General features: G+C 34.3%; 1 protein-coding gene across 1 annotated transcript in view; it reads left to right on the top strand.

Annotated features, from left to right (window-relative positions):
* LOC150086688 (clotting factor C-like) overlaps positions 1-18,391 on the top strand; it is a 163,237-nt gene extending 144,846 nt beyond the window's left edge. The window contains exons 15-18 of the mRNA XM_090372690.1: positions 5-240; positions 4,240-4,529; positions 6,060-6,227; positions 17,961-18,391. Of these exons, the coding sequence (XP_090228816.1) occupies positions 5-240; positions 4,240-4,529; positions 6,060-6,227; positions 17,961-18,311 (1,045 nt within the window). The 3' untranslated portion in view covers positions 18,312-18,391. The remainder of the gene's footprint in view (positions 1-4; positions 241-4,239; positions 4,530-6,059; positions 6,228-17,960) is intronic.
* The last annotated feature ends 295 nt before the right edge of the window (positions 18,392-18,686 follow it).

The following is an 18,686-nucleotide window of genomic DNA, read 5'->3' as shown; positions in this document are numbered from 1 at the left end:
TTAGAACAGCCCGTCTACCAGCTGGATTAACCATTACCATGCCACCAGCTCCAAGAAATAGTATACCTGAAATAAAGAAAGAGGAGGCAGAAAATATTACTCTACCTACAGGATACAACCAAATTGGAACAAGAGCTGTTTTTAAATGTCCTTCTCGCTATTATCAGCTTATTGGTTCTTCCACACGTCGGTGTCAATCAGATGGAATTTGGAGTGGCCATTCTCCAACATGTATTCCAGGTATAAATGTATTCAATGTATTTAATCTTAAATTTTTCAAATCTCTTTCTCTCTCTCTCTTTCATGTGCACACACACTGAAAATACAGTAAACTGTCAATTTCATGGATCTAGATTTAATGAACATCGGATTTAATAGACAAAAAAAAAAAAAAAAAAAACTGGATCCAGGGTATATTCTGAAGTGCTCATGAAATAGAGGAAACTGGGAACTCTTGAGTTATGAGCAAGTGTCCTGTCTGTTAAAATAAGCTCACTATCATATCATTAAGTGCTCATCTGTGCCTGTTTCTTTATTATAACTTCATTTACAGTGTATCTGCATGATCCCTAAGAAAACTGAAAAAGAGAGAAAGTGTGTGCATCTTGAGTGTTGCACAGAAATTAAAGCTCTTAGAGAAGTTACTTTAGTATGTCTTTTGCCTGCACCTGTGAGGAATATGGCATGAAAAAATACAAGCCGTATCATCAGCTATTGTAAAAAGCAAGGTTAAGCTTAAATAATTACAGGCAGTCTATTCTACAATTCTTTATGCTCATAACAGAATATACTTTGGTAAAACTTTAGAACAGAGTCCCCCTTCCAAAATAGCAGTGAGAAGAAGAGGAAGAAGGAGGCAGTGATTGACATGCCTAACCCGCTATGGTTAGTGTTAGTTAGGGTGTTTATCCCCCCTGCCACTGTTTTTAAATCAGGAACTCGTTTTCCTATTTTAAAACAGCAGGAGGGGGGATAAACACCCTAAGATTGAGGCAGTCTGGAGGGGAGAGACCTTATTCTAAAGGTCAGCCCAAAGTTTGCCTCTGCAATGAGTTTTACTGGTATTGCACTACTTTTAAATAAATGACATCTCCAAAAGGTTAATCTTTCATTCATTAAATAGCTAGTCTAAAAGTAAGCAAAATTTGGAATTACAGCTAAGCACAATTCCAGCTTCATAGAGTAAATGCAATGGTCTTCATGCTCACAGAAGAAAAAACTTAAGTTGCATTACTTTCAAATAACAGTACACACAGTCGTGTCACACCAGAGAAGTTCTTAAATGCAATAACTCTGGGAAAACCATATACAAGTAACTTCAAAAACTATATATATAGTAAGTAAAAATTTGATTTATTTAGGAAGTTATTTCAGATTTTTATCTTCAGCCAACAGCTAACACAGCTTTTATTTTTGAGGGAACTTCACAGGCACAGCATTGACTGCCAGATTAAGGAATTTTTCCTGATGCATGGCAATGGGTTTCGATTGGAAATAGGATGCGCATGAAAGTAGCAATCAGTATAACTGCAAAGATGCAGTTTATAAGTGATTTGTACAACAGTGCTCAATTGGCATAGGTGTAGATTGTGCTGAAGTGAGTTCAACTAGTCTCTCGTGCATGAACACACACTGTACCAGTTAAGAATATTGAACTCATTGGGAATACTGTTCCAGACCCTGAAGGTTTGCGAGTATTTCATCTTTGACTGTAAGTACAGTTTTTCCAGGCACCAGTTAAGAATACTGAACTCATTGGGAATACTGTTCCAGACCCTGAAGGTTTGCCAGTATCTCATCTTTGACTGTAAGTACAGTTTTTCCTGGCACCATTATACAGTCATGGTAAATTATCTTCTACTGACTGTGCATCAATCAATAAAGTCAAGGTAAATAAAAAGCTTATCTTTTATTAACTTTATTTCAGTGTTTCTGTTACGTAGTACAGAGTAACTGTTTAAATTATCAATTGTGTAGTATACATGGTCTTGAAAAAGAAAAATTTTCAATTTAATTGACATTCAGCAATAATGGATGCCCCTTTCTCCTATTAGTCCATAAAATCAAGGATTTACTGTATTTTCAAGGATTTTCATCTGATGAAAATACTCTTAACATCTCTGTATGAGTGGCAGAAAGCAAACTTGTTCTTGATTGAAGTGGTTGTAGTAGTAGTAGTAGCAGTAATAGTGGCATGTGATGCAAGAAAGCAGGTGTATGAGCTTATGCAGCATCAGCCAAAAAAAAAAAATCACACCATTCCCTCCAAATGCCTGTCCAGTTCCTCCTTAAATTTATTCAACCTATCAACTTCCACAACGACAGATGGAAGTTTGTTCCAGCAATTAACCACCCGCTGGCTAAAGGCAAATTTCCGCACATCTATTCTACATCTGTCCTTTCTTAATTTGAATTTATGCCCCCTTAGGTTCGTAAGGGGCCTCCGTAGCCGAGTGGTCAGGTGCAGGAGTGCAGTAGCACACGCTCTTTGAGTAGACCGGGGTTCAAGCCCCTGACTGCTGAATACGGTCGATCTGCCAACCCGCACTGGACCAGCGTGGCAGATTATGGTCCATTTCCCTCAGCATGAATTGTTGAGGAGGCTTCCATCCTGCAGTGGGTTGATAATGGCTGCACTTTACCTTTTTACTTTTACTTTTTAGGTTCGTAATCTGAACAAGTGGAAGGATCCCATCAGAATTCAGCATGCTCAACCCATTCAAGACCTTATACACCTGAATCAGATCACCGCACAGGTGCCTAGTCTCCAGCCACTGCAATTTGCAGAACTTAAGCCTCTCTTGGTAAGAGGATCCCTTCATTCCCCTCACCAATCTTGTTGCCCTTCTCTGTACACGCTCAAGCAAATCTACATCCTTCTTAAAATGAGGCCTCCAGGCCTGTATGCAGTACTCAAGGCGTGGTCTGACCATTGCCTTATACAGAGGGACAATCACCTCCTTTTCCCTGCTAGCAAAATTCCTATATATCATTGACAAAACCCCATAACCTGCCCTTGCAGCCTGTCTGCATTGCTCAGAAAACTTCATATCTGACTGCACAATTACTCCCAGGTCTTTTTCATTTTCTACATATTGTGTGGTATGTAAGACATCTTCTTTTGTTTTAATTATAAAAAATTAATTTTAACTTGTTTACTGAATTGTAAACAGTGGCTATTATGATTTTTTAAATTTAAAAATTAGAAAATATCAAAAATATAAATAAACAAGAGAAACCAATAATAATACAGTTTCTATTGTATTTTTTAGAATTTTCAAGGTAGCTAATCTCACAATATGAAACACAGATGCAACATGAATGTCCATATATTTTTTAATCTATTCACATTTAGCCTGCAGGGCCAAAACTTTGTAGCAAGATCAGACACTCTCATTGATATCATGTGGAACATGGGTCAGCTACAAGAAGATAGACACTTTTGCTTGCCCAGCATCTTTAAACACCAAACAAAAAATCTATTTCGTGCAAAATTCATAGCATACTGAAAACAGAATATACTGTATAATCAGTTAGAGAATATTGGTGAGCAACAGTACAAGGGAAGATTTAAATTTATTAAAAAAAAAAATTAAAAGATGGTGTCTATCAGAAACCATATTAGCAGCAATTTCATGATGAGGATACAGGTGGGTAAGAAGTAACAATGCTGCTAATGGCACAACAGGCAACATTTTGCCTAAACTCAAGATCAATTTCTGAGTGCAAAATAATTTATCCTAGTTTTTCTATTTCATTTTGCCAAAAAAGCTTATTCACAAAGTGCATTTCTTACTGTAATAATAATGAAAAATGTACTTTTAAGGTTTACTTATTCATTTTGTAAAGGAAATTATCTGTTTACAGTTGCAGAGGATACTCACAGTTCAATGGTTCTTTAGATATCCAAGTCAAGATAATTTAGAATGTGTGTTACTAAACGTTAAGAGTTCATGAAAATCATTAATTTAATATTCTTTAAATACTGGCAAAATATGAAGAAAGTTATTTTATTATCATCCAGTAACATGCCAAGCTCTTTAATCAACTTATTTATATATATGAGGGCTGAAAATGCTTTTACACCACATGGTTTAATTAAAAATTAAGTATGTGGCACAAAAGCACTTTCTTATAACATAATTATAATGGTATTCGTGCAATGTCCTTTTTGCATATAAAAAATTTAATTCTCATTAAATGACATTATAGTTTCTAATATGCTTTCCTAATATATAGTTTGTGGGCAGTCTGATTCACCAAGAGCACCATTTATTGTTAATGGAAATGCAACAGATATTGGACAGTGGCCCTGGCAAGCAGCCATCTCACGCTATATCCCCGATTTCAAAGTATGGTTTCTCTTATGTGGAGGGTCTATTCTTAATGAAAACTGGATTGTGACTGCAGCTCACTGTGTGACCTACACCGCTACTGCAGTTATTGTTAAGCCAAGTGACTTTAGGATCTATCTTGGAAAATATTATCGCAATGATGAAAAAGATGATGATTATGTACAGATTAGAGGAGTAAGTATGAGTAAATGTGTGACCATATTGTTTTGTCTTTATTAAACATTGTGTATTTTCAAAAAAATTATGGTATTAGCCATGTATAACACACATGGTACCCCAAAAGTCCCTTACTATTTGAAATGACTAACTTTTTATTATTGGCACCTCCGTAGCCAGGTGGGCAGGAGCAGCAGTGCGGAGCACACACACTTCTTGATTAGACTGGGGTTTGAGCCCATGACCACCAAATACGGAGGATGCGGAAAGGTCAGGGAATAACCACCGCATATCCCCGGAGCAATATGGCCTTAGTTGCTAATGCTCCTAAAAACCAAACAACAACATAACTTTTTATTATTATTTTCAGATTTAAATAATACTTGGAAATTTGCCATGGAAAAATGTACGTTTCAGTAATAAGCAAAAGTAGCAAAATTTACTTTATAAATGACTGCTCCATTGTGTGGCCTCAAAGTGCTCGTTGTTAACAGCACTAACATATTCATTTATTTTTTATACTTTATTACCCAATTTCATGATGAGGATACAGGTGGGTAAGAAGTAACAGACAGCCACGATCCATGAGATCTCCAGCAACTACTGAGCAAGTATGGGAAAGTAAATGAAAATGGTGAAACATGGACTCAGAGATCCTCAGCTAAATTAGGCAATCAAGATCATCTTTGATCAGTAAATTTTAAAGGATTTAAGACTTTTTCTTATAAAATTTAGTTAGTGCAAGAATTAAAGCCAGTGGATAGAGGGAAAAAACTGACTAGAATTCACACACGGTCTCTTGGATGTTGCAGTTGAAGATAACATTTTGTATCAAATTGATGATGGGTGAGGAAGCATGTTTGTGCAAATTTTGGGGTATTGAGAATCTTGGTGTAGAATTTCTGCTCAATTATCATTAATACTTCTTTGAGGAGCCCTGTACAGTTAACAGTTCTGTAATGGGTACAGAATGGTGATCCACTATCGGAACCAGCTTTGCAACAGGAAAACATGGTTTTAATAAATTTCAATTAGGGTGACGGGGCACAGCCCACACAGCAAGAGAAACAATGAGGATTTTAAGAGATCTTTTCCTAAACTGCCTAATCTGCTTCAGGAACATTAATTGGCTAGCCCACTTATGTGATTTATCAGTCCCAGAATTTTTTTTTCTTCTTTGTGAAGTTACCTAAAAGAACATATTAAGTGTTTGTTAACAAACCACAAAACATCAAAAAGTTAAAAGACAGCATTTGAATGGAATTAATGAATTAACACCAGAGATATTGACCACAGTTATGTTACTACTATAGCAAAAATTGGTCAAAAACAATGATGGTTGACCTTTAAAAGATGTAGTTTTTTATAAATGGCATATAATAAAATTTCCAAGGAACACAAAATAATTATCCAATTTATTATTTTAAAATAATCATGTGCACTTTTAGTTTCCATTAAAAGTTTAAAAAGTTAGTAATTTCAAATGGGTTAAGGAACTTTTGGGCCACCCTGAAGACTAAGTAATAACTTTGTTAAATTATTTGACAGGTTCGAGAAATCTTAGTTCATCAAGATTATGATCCTGCTCAGTTTGATTCGGATATTGCCTTAATCCACTTAGACTCGCCTTTAGAGCTTACCACAAGGATTCAACCAGTGTGTCTTCCTACAGATCGCAGTACCAGAGAAAATTTAATAGAAGGAAGATTAGGCGTGGTATGAATTATATTTCCTTTATTATTTTACTATCCTTATGTTAGATATCTGGAATGTAATAGTGCTTGCTGATGGCAGCAATGATTTGTCATAATTTTGATGAGTATTGTTAACAAAATTAGTTTTAAAAGATATATGAAGCTACAACTGTCGGGGAACCTTCACTTAGTGATGTTTATTATATTCAGACTGATCACAAAAATTTACAGTTTAAAACACTCATTTGGCATCTATTAAATGCTGTGTGAGTAGTAGTACCTTCTTATAATCAGTAATGAGTTGAAAATAAAACACTGTGTTGTTATTCAAAGATAATTGGTGTAGAAAGGCATGTGGAAGTACTAAAAATGCAAATAGTATGCATATGATCCCACTTCTGATTTCATAGTTATAAAAAATATGTATATAATATAGCATGGGTGGTCAATGAGTCGATCGTGGCTTTAATTTCGGTCGATCACGACGAGTTTTAAATATACAGTCATCCATCGATTTGCGTGGTCAGGTATACTACCAAAATTTTATATTGCATAGCAGGTTTTGCTACCTGCGCATTATTTAAAAAAAAATTTTTTTTTCAACGAAGCTTCAAAAATAGGAATGAAGAGAAGATTTTGAAAATTTATTTGTTTTTTTTTTGCATGATTGAAGATTTCATTGAAGGAGAAACACATTTCACCATAATAACGTAAAATCCCACAGAATTCCAGCTGTCGGTATTATTGCAAATGCAATAAGATTGAGTTTACTACCCACTTAGGTGCCTCCGTAGCCAGGTGGGCAGGAGCAGCAGTTTCTAGCACATGCTTCTTGATTAGATCGGGGTTCCAGCCCTTGACCACAGAAAGCCCAATAAACCAGAAAGTGTAAATTGTTTTTATTGTTTTATGGTGGTGACCTCCAGAAATGTGTTTCAGAAAAATATCACAAAGGCATTCAAAACTGATTCTTATAAAGATATAACCAAACAGAGCAATAAACGGTGGTGTGTTTGTCCAGTTATTTTGGAAACAACTTCCTCATTCAGGAATCCTCTTCATCAATTATCCTACGTTAGCTGTTCAGACAGAATATTTTTTTGGTTCGCGCAACTTAGTGTTTTAATTGGTAAGCATTGCTTTTACTGATTTAATAACCGGACAGTACTTATACATTAATTTAATACCTTTTGATTTAAAATAAATACTACGAAAAAAAAGTAAAACATATCATTTTCATCAAGAGTGGGAACTAGAATACTTTTTTGTAATGGTGAAAGAAAAATGTGTTTGATTTGCAATGCTCCCGTGGCTATACCCAAAAAAGGAAATTTAGAAAAGCACTTCAACGCATTCCATGGTAAATACCAATCGGATTTTCCGCTGAATAGCGTGACCTTAGAAAAACTTAAATCCAGATTATTCGCACAACAAAATTTCTTCATGACACCTAATTTACAATCTAAAGCAGTAACTGTAGCATCATTTAAAGTGAGTCTTCTTGCAAAAAAATGCAAATCATTTTCTGATGGTCAATTCATCAAAGATGCATTTTTAGAAATAACAGATTCTCTTTTTGAAAATTTTAAGAACAAAAATGAAATTAAAAGTGCCCTTCAAGATCTGCAATTACTGTATCTTGAAATACTGTGATGCGATGCATCGAAAAAATGAGTAAAAATGTGAGTGAACAATTGCGTGCTCATATTGCTAATTGTGCGTCCTTTTCTTTACAACTGGATGAATCTACAGATGTCAGAGATACAGCTCAGTTGCGCGTTTTTATTCGTATGGTTTTCGATGATTCTGCCTCTTGAGAAGAACTGCTGGGTATGGTTTCGTTAAAAGAAAGAACTAGAGGTGTTGATATCTTTAACTCAAACATTTTATTGAAAAAATTAAATTACCACTATTTAAGCTCGTATATGGAGCCAAAGCAATGACAGGGCATCTTAATGGATTCATCGCATTGTGCCAAAAGGATGATGAATTCCCAGATTTTTTGAGTTACCACTGTATCATCCACCAACAAGTGTTAGCCAGCAAAAGATTAAATACTAAAAAGTGTTATGGGCATTGCTTTTAAAATTGTGAATTCCATCAGAGGACAATCTCTTCAAAGGAGACTTTTCAAAATGCAACTCAATGAAAAAGAACCAGATCGGATATTACACTCAGATGTGAGGTGGCTGAGTCGGAGTAAGTTTCTACAGAGATTTCGAAATTTTCTGAATGAAATTAAAAAAATTGTTGATCAAAGGGGAGATGATTATCAGCAGTGGAGTGGTTGTGTGATCTGGCTTTTTTGGCAGATTTTCACCATCATTCACCATCATTTCACCCAGTTTTCACCATCATTTGCATATAAATATCAATTTTTGGCAATTTAAAGCCAAAAATGGCAATGGCTAAGGATCTCAAAGAAAAAAAAAAATTGACCATTTTGCAAATATGCAAGATCATTTGCAAAAATATCCTGTTTTTGAATTTAATAGTGAGAAATATATTTCTGAAATTGAGAATGTTGTGGATGATTTTGAAACCAGATTCAGTGATTTTAAAACAATTGAAGACATTGTTCAATATATTTCTTATCCATTTAATGTTGACTTAGTTATGAAACAAATTGCAGAAAAATCGCTGTGATTTTTCACATGGAGAAAATATTACATTGCGAAAAGATATCTTCCTAAAAGCCAGATCATCAGAAAAAGAGTTTTGGAAATATGTTTGCCGAGAAAAGTACCCAAATGTAAAAAAAATCCAGTGAACTTTTAAATTCCTGTTTTAGTTCCACATATCTATGTGAATCGGCCTTTTCGTATTTGAAACAAACAAAGACGAAGAATTGCTGTGCTCTTACGGACTTTCATTCAGAAGATTCTTAACGGTTGGCCTTATCACAGTATATCCCTGATTTTGAAAGCTTGGCAGATGACAGGAAGACACAAACTTTGCATAAATTAAAATTTTAAATACATATGAATTTAAAATAAGAATTCTGAATTGTACTGAATTTTAAATTATAAACATTTTTCAATATGCGTTTATTAACTTTTTTAACCTTGTGCAATGAAATATTTGAGATGGTATTCGTATCACAATTAATTCCACATTTATTGAAACATTTTTGTATAGTATTTTCACTGATACTATTCCAGGCCAATTTTACATATTAAATGATGTCTGCTAATAAAATTTTTAAAATAATTCATCAGCATTTCATGCTACATCCATACTTGCTACTAATATCTTGGTCCAGTGGTTGACAAACACTTGATGTATTAGCAAGAAGAAATAATAAATTGACATTACTTAAATTCGAATTTTTGGGATGACATGAAGATCTTGCTGTTATTGAAAAATGAAAAATCTATTATTAGATAATTTAGCATTATATAAAAATAGTAAGATCTTATTTTCTTTTTTTTGTCCATTTTATGAAGCCATTCAGAAAAAAATAGCACTTGTCACCCATGCTTTTTTTATTAGCATGCCAATCAACATTCACAGATGCCATATTCGTGTTTTTAAAACAACTTGGTCTCAGTGCAGTATTAATTACACTAGCCAACACGATTTTTACCTTCAAGAACTTAAATGATGTTTTTAACCTTTTATGTGTAGATTTCGAAAATCATCATGATAATTTCACATCACATCACAGTTATTAAATATAGAGAGAGTTATGTTTTATAAAAATATGCCAATTTTGCATAATCTAGCCAGTAACATACTGATTTATTTTAACAGATATAAGCTAATTCTCTAATTTTAGTAATCAGTTTTGGCTTCGGTTTTCTTGTGATAAACATAATCAGATTTCTACCTATGGTTCTTGGGTTCAAATTCCGATGCAACAATTTACATTTTGAAGAGAGCACACTTAGCATTTTTGGTGAGGATTTTTGTAGGCTGTGCCAAGGTTTTCCAAGTATTAACTGATCGTGACATGTTCTTAGGGTTGTAAATCTATCCTCCAAACAGTAGTGGGGAAGATAATAGTGATCAAGTTCAGGTTGAGGATTCCCAGAACCCTCCACTTCACAAGATGTCGACTATCAGCCAGTAAGTTCATGTAGTGAGGTACATTTAATCAAACAAGATGAGCTGAATGATTTGGTCCAAGACTTAAATTTGCCAAAAGAACAAGCTGAGCTGTTAGGTTCTAAGTTACAGCAGTGGAATATACTCACAGCAGGAACATAGGTTTCAGTGTTTCGAAAAAGACATGAAAATTTTTCGAAATACAGTGGAACTTCTATTTAACGAATTTCTCTATATTACGAATTTTTTTGCAAAACATTGCACCTTGAAACGAAATTATATGTAAAATTAACCACATATAGAGAAGTGTTAGTCTCTCTATAACAAATGTTTAAAAAAATTAGTAAAAGCATTTTTGAAGATTTTCAAGCATTTACTGCTAAACAGCCGCTCAAATATACAGTCCCCTTCCCTTTGAATTGCACATTAGCATCTGGAATTAATCATCCTTTTAGTGAATGCTTGTGGCCATCGACGCTCGTAGGACGGTCTTTGTTTCATTTTTGTTACAGTTATAAAACCAAATGGGTTTCTTAAAAGTGGTCATAAACTTTACAATAAATAGGGTAGATTTGTAAATTGATGTTGGCTTAGGGGAAAACGAAATTCACTGCGGTAAACCTTTAGGTTGCTGCGGCGGCAATACATAGAATGCTACCATAGTCGGATTTTAGTAATGCCTACTGAGTGACATTCACTTCTCACCTCAACTGTACCATGTGACCTTCCTGTCAATCATTATATATGTCCATTCTCATCTAACTCTACTTCCAGTAGATGGTGTTCATCATTTTTTTTTTTTTTTTTTTAATTTCGTTCTTTTAGAACAATTTGTCATCAGTCACATAGGCTATACGCTCTTGTATTTTATTTTTTTTTTTTTTTCTGAAAAGTAACATACAGAATACATTAACCATAAATTTTCTTTCGTATATATATGAATGAAAGCAGAATAAAAGAAATTCATAAAGTCGTATATTTCTTCAAAGTGATTGATAGGAAAGGTCACGTGATACTGTTGAATTGGCAAGTGAACGTCATTGAGTAGGCAGTACTAACAATTCACTATATGGCCAGTGCATGAAGTTTGCAGTGTGTGTATTGGCAAGAGCTGCAGTAGAGTAATTTTTACAATTGCAGAAACAATGTAGAAGAGAAAGTGTTTAAGTATTAATGATAGAGTAAAGATTCTTCATGATATTGACCAGAGTTTTAAGAAAAAAGATGTTGCGGAGAAATATGGCATACGTGCAAGCAGCTGATCTATGATTTTAAAAAATCAAGAATCAATTTTAAATGCAATTGAAGGAGGAGCAGACAAGAAGCGAATTAAGTTGTGTATATACGTAGATGTTGATAAAGCTGTTCTAATATGGGTGCAAATGATACGTGTAAAGAATATACCAATATCGGGTCCAATAATTAAGCAACAAGCTCTGAAATTTGCACAGTCCCTTGGATATACAGAATTTAATGCAAGCACTGGATGGCTAGATAAATTTAAAAAGCGCCACAGAATTGTGGAAAAGGTTATTTGTGGAGAAAGTGTTAATGTAAGCGAAGAAGATTACAACAGTTGGAGGAACAATTAATTTGGAAGAATATGAACCTAAGGATGTTTTTAATGCTGACGAAATGGGTTCATTCTTTAAATGTTTACCGAATAGAACACTTGCTTTTAAGGATGATAAATGTTTTGGCGGAAAACAAAGCAAAGAAAGAATCACTGTGGTAGTTGGGGCAAATATGACAGGAAGTGAAAAATTAAGACTTTTAGTCATCGGAAAATCAAAAAACCCAAGATGTTTTAGAGGCACAAAATCTTTGGAAGTTGACTACACCTTTAATAAAAAAAGCATGGATGACAAGTGATATCTTTGAAGACTAGATATTAAAACTAGACAGGCGTATAACAAAAGAAAAAAGGAAAATCATGTTGGTAACTGACAACTGTCTGGCACATCTTGCCAGTATTTCTGCCAAACTTAAAAGTGTGAAGTTGTTGTTTTTACCACCAAACGTAACGTCAAAACTCCAGCCAATGGACCAAGGCATTATTAAAAATTTTAAATTTCATTATCGAAAGAGAATAATAATGAAGATTGTCAATGTGTTATCAGAAAATAGAAACTTGGAGGTTACAATTAACCTTAGAGATTGCATCTCTGAACTGGCAAAAGTTTGGACAAACGATGTCACTGAATACACTATTCAAAATTTTCAAAAGCGGGATTTGCATTGAATACAGAAGTCGAACAACAACTGGACAAACAAGATGAATTGCCCCTTTCACAACTGAAAAACTTTTGGACATTATTAGAATCGTCTGGAAACATCAAAAATGAAGTAACATTGGACAGTTATGTTTATGTAGATCAAGATCTGACTACAACAGAACATCCAAATGAAGATGAAATACTGCTGAACAGTGTTAGAGCCGACCATGATCACGAAGAAATTAACAATGACGCGCCAGAACAACCAGTCAAAAAGCCAACTCGCAAAGAAATGATTAATGCTTTTAAAATGGTTCGTATGGGTCTACAGTTTTGTGAAAATGTTCCTGATAATGTTTTTAATGCTCTGAACAAATGTGAGGTTTTCTTTGAGAATCAGACATTTTTTAATTGTACTGTGCAAATGAAAATTACAGATTTTTTTAATTTGTGATACTTACCGGCGAAAATTGTGTAAACGTAATTTAAATAAGTGTTTTTGAAATAAAATACGTTAAAAATAAATGTAGATTCATTTTCATTTTCTAATTAAATAACAATTTTTAATAAAAAAGATATTCTCTGTATAACGAAATTTCTCTATAATGAATTTTTTCGCTGGATTTACCGAATTCGTTATAGGGAAGTTCAACTGTATTTTGATATAGAGGACAGTATATGTTTTTGCAAAGACATTATTGGACTACTGAAAGAACTAGGTGTTGCGCATAAGTCAGATGAATGGCATTTATTCATAGATGCCTCAAAATTAAGTTTAAAGCAGTTCTGCTTCATAATGGCAATGAAATTCCATCAGTTTGTGTTTCATTCAGTTGGACTTAAAGAAAGTCATGAAAGCATGTCTAAAATCTAGGATTATGGTTTGAACATATGCAATGATCTTAAGGTTATTGGTTTGCAGGGGGGGGATTCACAAAATATTGTGTTTTGGGACAGCTATGCGACAGAAAAACATTGTTGTGCAACATTGGGACAAGGGGGACGTGTTCATACCAGGACAGTGTAATGTAAAATATATTCCTTTAGTGCAATCAAACAAGGTTCTTCTTCCACCCCTGCACATCAAACTTGGTTTAATGAAAAATTTCATGAAGGACTAGATAAAGAAGATAACAGATTTGCATACTTGAGAAGTGTTTCCTAATTTAATGTATGCCAAACTTATGGAAGGAATTTTAGCAGGACCCCAAATTTCATGAAGGGACTGGATAAAGAAGGTAACGGATTTGCATACTTGAGAAGTGTTTCCTAATTTAACGTATGCCAAACTTATGGAATTTTCGTAGAACCCCAAATTAGGAAACTCCTGAAAGACTGTTTGAAACCCAGTTAAAACTGACCGAAGAAGAGCTTGAGCTCAATGCTAATATGAGTGACTCAGAATCTGAAGAGCTTTTTGACGAGCCATACAGTCCTGGTTCCGACAGTGACAATTATGAACCTTCTGACAATTCAAGTGAGGATAGCAAAGATGAAGCGAGTTCCCAGCCTGAAGATAATCCTAATTCTCCGCAGGCAAGTACGTCAAATAATGACAATTTGTGGAATGATCCACAATTTATTTTTGAAGAGAATGTTGGTTTGAAAACGGACACAACATAATTTAGTGTGCAAAAATTGGTAGACCTATATTTTTTGGAAGAGTTTGTTACATTATTAGTTGAACAATCTAATTTATACGCTTTGCAAGAAACTGAAAAATGTGGACAATTGTGAAAATCTGCCAGGTCGGCAAGATGGAAAGACACTGACATCTGAGAAATGAAAGTGTTCCTTGGACTTTTGTTACAAAGTCCTTGTTCTTTTCCTTCAATAGAGCCTTACTGGAGTACAAGCACATTCTACAATGTTATGTTTTGGTGATCATTTATGAGTCAAAATAGATTTCAGTTGATATTACAATATTTTCACTTCACAGATAATTCATTACAATCAATCTGCTGACAGGTTATACAAAGTAAGACCGATTTTTAATCATTTCAATGTTATGCACAATAATTACGTACCGAATCTGTATTGATTAGTCGATGACATGGTGTGGGAGAATGAATTTCCGACAGTACATTAAAAATAAAAAGCACAAATACAGAATGAAACTTTATGAACTGTGCAAGTCCGATGGCTTTGTTATGAATATAAAAATTTACTCTGGTAAATCAGAAGAAACTGAACAAAACATAAGTCATACTGCTGAAGTTGTGCTGTACTTATTTGAGGACTACTTAGACAAGGGATATGTATTGTATATGGACAATTTTTATAATTCCGTTGCTCTGATGAAATTGTTGTCTGCTAGAAAAACTTGTGTGTGGAACATTATGAACCAACAGAAAAGAAAATCCAAAAGATTTAGTGATGCGATAATTGAAGAAAAGGGAAGTTGCATGGCAACAAAATGGCCCTGTTGTAGTATGTAAGTGGGAGATAAAAGAGAAGTTCTCGCTATTTTTAACATACATGTTGAAATGGTTGAGGTACTCAACCGGAATGGAAAAATTTCGATAAAACCAAACATAATTTGAGATTACAATAGCAGAATGTCCAGCATAGATTAATCGGATCAAGTGCTCTCATATTATTCAGCGCTAAGAAAAACCATCAGATGGCCGAAAAAAATTGCTGCAATCAAAAGAATCTTTGATTGGAGAAAAAATTCTAAATGTAATTCTAAATGTCTGAATGTGAAATTCATTATTTAGAGGCTATACCACCAACTGAAGAAAAAATCATGCCTGACTAAGCCATGTCAAGCATGTACAAGAAATAAAAAATGCAGCAAAACATGCTATTATTATGCAGTGTGCCAAGAGAAGCCAGCTCTTTGTGTAGAAGAATGTTTCAAGAAATATCACAAATAAACAATATTATTTTCACGAGTTTTAGTAATAAAACTCATGAAAGCTAAAGCTGTTCTTTATGTATTTGTGAATAAATTGGTTGATTTTTCATTCTTATCCCAGAAGCCCACTGGGAATCCATCAGTTGCATGTTCAGGTAGTTCTTGACTTTACGAGTTAATTTGTTCCTAGTGCACGCTTGTAAAGTGAAAACTAGTAAAGTGGGAATTTATTTCCCAAAGACACAAGGTTAAAAATATGGGTTACGTTCTCAGCAATGAAATTAGTTAGCTAATTAGTTTGTTTAAACAATGATTTATCGAAAGAAATGAAAACGTAGCCTGTAAAATCAAGCAAATTATAATAATAAAGAAACGTTATATTTGTACTGCTTATAACGAATGGAGGGGTGAAGTGGAAGGGTTTTTTTTTTTTTTTTTTTTGGCTGATGCTGCATAAGCTTGCTTTCTTGCATCAAATGCCTCTACTAATGCTAATAATATAAATGACAAACAATAAACTAAATAGGAGGACATTGCTACTTGTCTCCAATTAAATGGAACAGAGCATAGACCAATGTATCCCACTTATCCTAGTGAATTGGGTTTCCATCCCTGTCACTGAGAGGCGGGCTCTACTATCTAGCTTCTAAACTGTATCCTCTGTTTAAAAACTTTAGAAATAAGCTCATTTAGGTAAGCAAAGGGCTTCTGGTTAGTGAACATGATTTGTAGATTGTCTTCATCTAATATGCCAATAATTCTTTCCAAGCCAGATCTAAGATCTATGTAATTTACACAACTGAACAATATATGAGCAGAGGTCTCTTCATAACTGCCCACTTTCATAATGTCCTAGCTGGAACCTCATTGCTAGCCCATGCCAGGTCAATAGGAACGTGACCTTCATGCCAAGTTGCAGCCAAGGTTTCTTCTTGGGATCAATTATATCCACTCTAGGCAAGAACACAAATGTTTGTCTCACTCATCTCCCACCTTGACTGCCAGACATTATTCAACTCAGTTACAACCTCTTCTTCTCACCCTCTTCAAATCAATCTTAGAATAATGTTGATTAATAACAGAGATTGAAGAAATGCCTGAAATTGTCATTCTTATATTTTTTCTAGTGTAATATAACATTCCAGACAATAACATCAAGTCCACTTGAAGTCTTCCTGCCAGCACTTGCAAAGCCTCCATAGAGACTGTGCGACAAGCTTGGGATGTATATAGAAGAGCAAAGAGCTGAGCTTGAAGTAAATGCTTCTTTATGATTAAATTCATAATTTTGTGTACTCAAGCACCAGACGTGACTATGATGACAAATAGTTAAGTGCACATACTTTAATGCTCCAGTCAACTCTAATGACTCTTCAGATCTTGGAGTATAACAGCCTAATCTTTTTTTTTTTAAATTGACATGCTCAGTAAAAATTAAACACTCCTCCAAGTATAATCCCAAATACCCGTTTAGGATTGTACTTTACCCCTCACAACCAGAGATCTATTCATGCTTAGATGGCCTTTCAGGAGAATCTGCACTGTTTTAATTGAAGAGATTTAAAGTTTATTCATCTTGGGCCAATTAAATAAATTTTCAAAAACTGAGGCTCGAGATTCTATCAAGAATCTAGAATTTCCATGGTTCAGTATAGTCAAGTGATCAGCATAGCCAGTTAATTTTATATCGTCAAAATTTTTAAAGTCCAAGCAAAGGAGCCAATCACTGAGCCCGGAGGACAACTTCTGGTCACATCATGGCTAACCCGAGTAAAACTAGTTTTGATGATAATCCTTCTCACTAAAGTAACTTCTGAAAACTGAATATAGGTTATCAGAACACTCCTGTCTTGCCAGGATACCCCATATTTAGTAGTCATGCAGGCTTGAACCACAGTCACCCAAAGCATGTGTACTTATGTAGCCTCCTGCTTGACCACTTGGCTAAGCAGGGTTAATATCCATTGAATTCCAGTTACCAGTCACTCGTGTGAAAGCATAGCCATTGAGCAGTTTTGCCAAATTCAGAGTTAATATACTTAAGGTAAAACTTCCAGAGAAAGTTATGACAAATATGGCAGCTTAAACATTAAATTTTAAACTCAAGCACTTGAGATGCATCACTAGACTAGTTCAATTTTTATAAAAGGTACAACTCTTCTCCACGTGATATTTCAAACTGATTGACAATGTGTTAATAAAAGTCCAGTGCCAAGACTCTTGGCTCATCTCTGCATATCAAGTTATTGTTAAACTAAAACTATGAAAACTAAGAACATGTAACCACAACAGCAATACTTGAGACACAAAATGATACATAAAGTGAAACCTGTTTCAGTTTTGCTTCTGGATTTTTAAGGCAAATTACCTTTTAATCCTATAAATACATTTCCTCTTTGATCAGAAGTGATTTTATTATTTATACACGATGAATCACAGAAAGGGGTGCACTTTTTCCATGCGATTCAAAGGCTAAGTTTTAATTTATGTAATTTTAGCTCCATTATTTTTTAATAATCCATACATTCAGGATGTGAATTTTGATTAAATAAAAATAAACACAGTAAATATATTAAAAATGTCATAATTTTATGAAAGTTTAAGCTAAAGCTATAAACTTTTTTACATTTAGGTTACAGGCTGGGGTATGAATGAAAACAGGTCTTATTCTGACACTCTTCAGCAAGCAGTTCTGCCAGTTGTTACTCACAAAGTGTGTGAAGAGGGATATGAAGAAGAAGAACTTCCCCTTTCAGTCACAGATAATATGTTTTGTGCAGGTTATAAGGAAGGTAAATCAGATGCATGTAGTGGTGACAGTGGTGGACCAATTGTATTTCTTGATGAATCTGTCAGAGAAAGACGCTGGATGCTTGAAGGAATTGTGAGCTGGGGAAGTCCTGCAGGTTGTGGAAATCAAAATCAGTATGGAGGATTCACAAGAGTACATTCTTTTTTGGACTGGATTAATATGTTTATTTAGTTTATTTTTACTAGCTGGAAGAAAGTTTCTCATTTTTGATTTTACTGTATAAAAAATAAATGTATTTTTTCTTATCTATATATATTCATATGTTTGTTTTAAATAAACACATATATATTTTGTCTGATTTATAAACCACTTAGGTTAAAAGCAATTTGGAATCCAAATTATTTTTTTATGTAGTTGACCCCAGACTACCCCACATTGGATAACTTCTTGTGATGCCACTGGATTCACTATTGAAATGAGGTCTGGAATATATGGGTTTTCTCTCTTTCTCCCTTGGAAATTGAAATACTTTTCCACCTCAAGATTTACACGAAGTCACTGTTTCAGACCTTATGCATGGTGTTCGTGCACGAACCTGGATGCAGG

This window comes from Mastigoproctus giganteus, chromosome 4 (assembly GCF_048544385.1).
Source record: "Mastigoproctus giganteus isolate SK-2022 chromosome 4, ASM4854438v1, whole genome shotgun sequence".
Taxonomy (NCBI): domain Eukaryota; kingdom Metazoa; phylum Arthropoda; class Arachnida; order Uropygi; family Thelyphonidae; genus Mastigoproctus; species Mastigoproctus giganteus.
The sequence above is the reverse complement of the archived record's forward strand: the minus strand, read 5'-3'. Positions and strand labels throughout refer to the sequence as shown.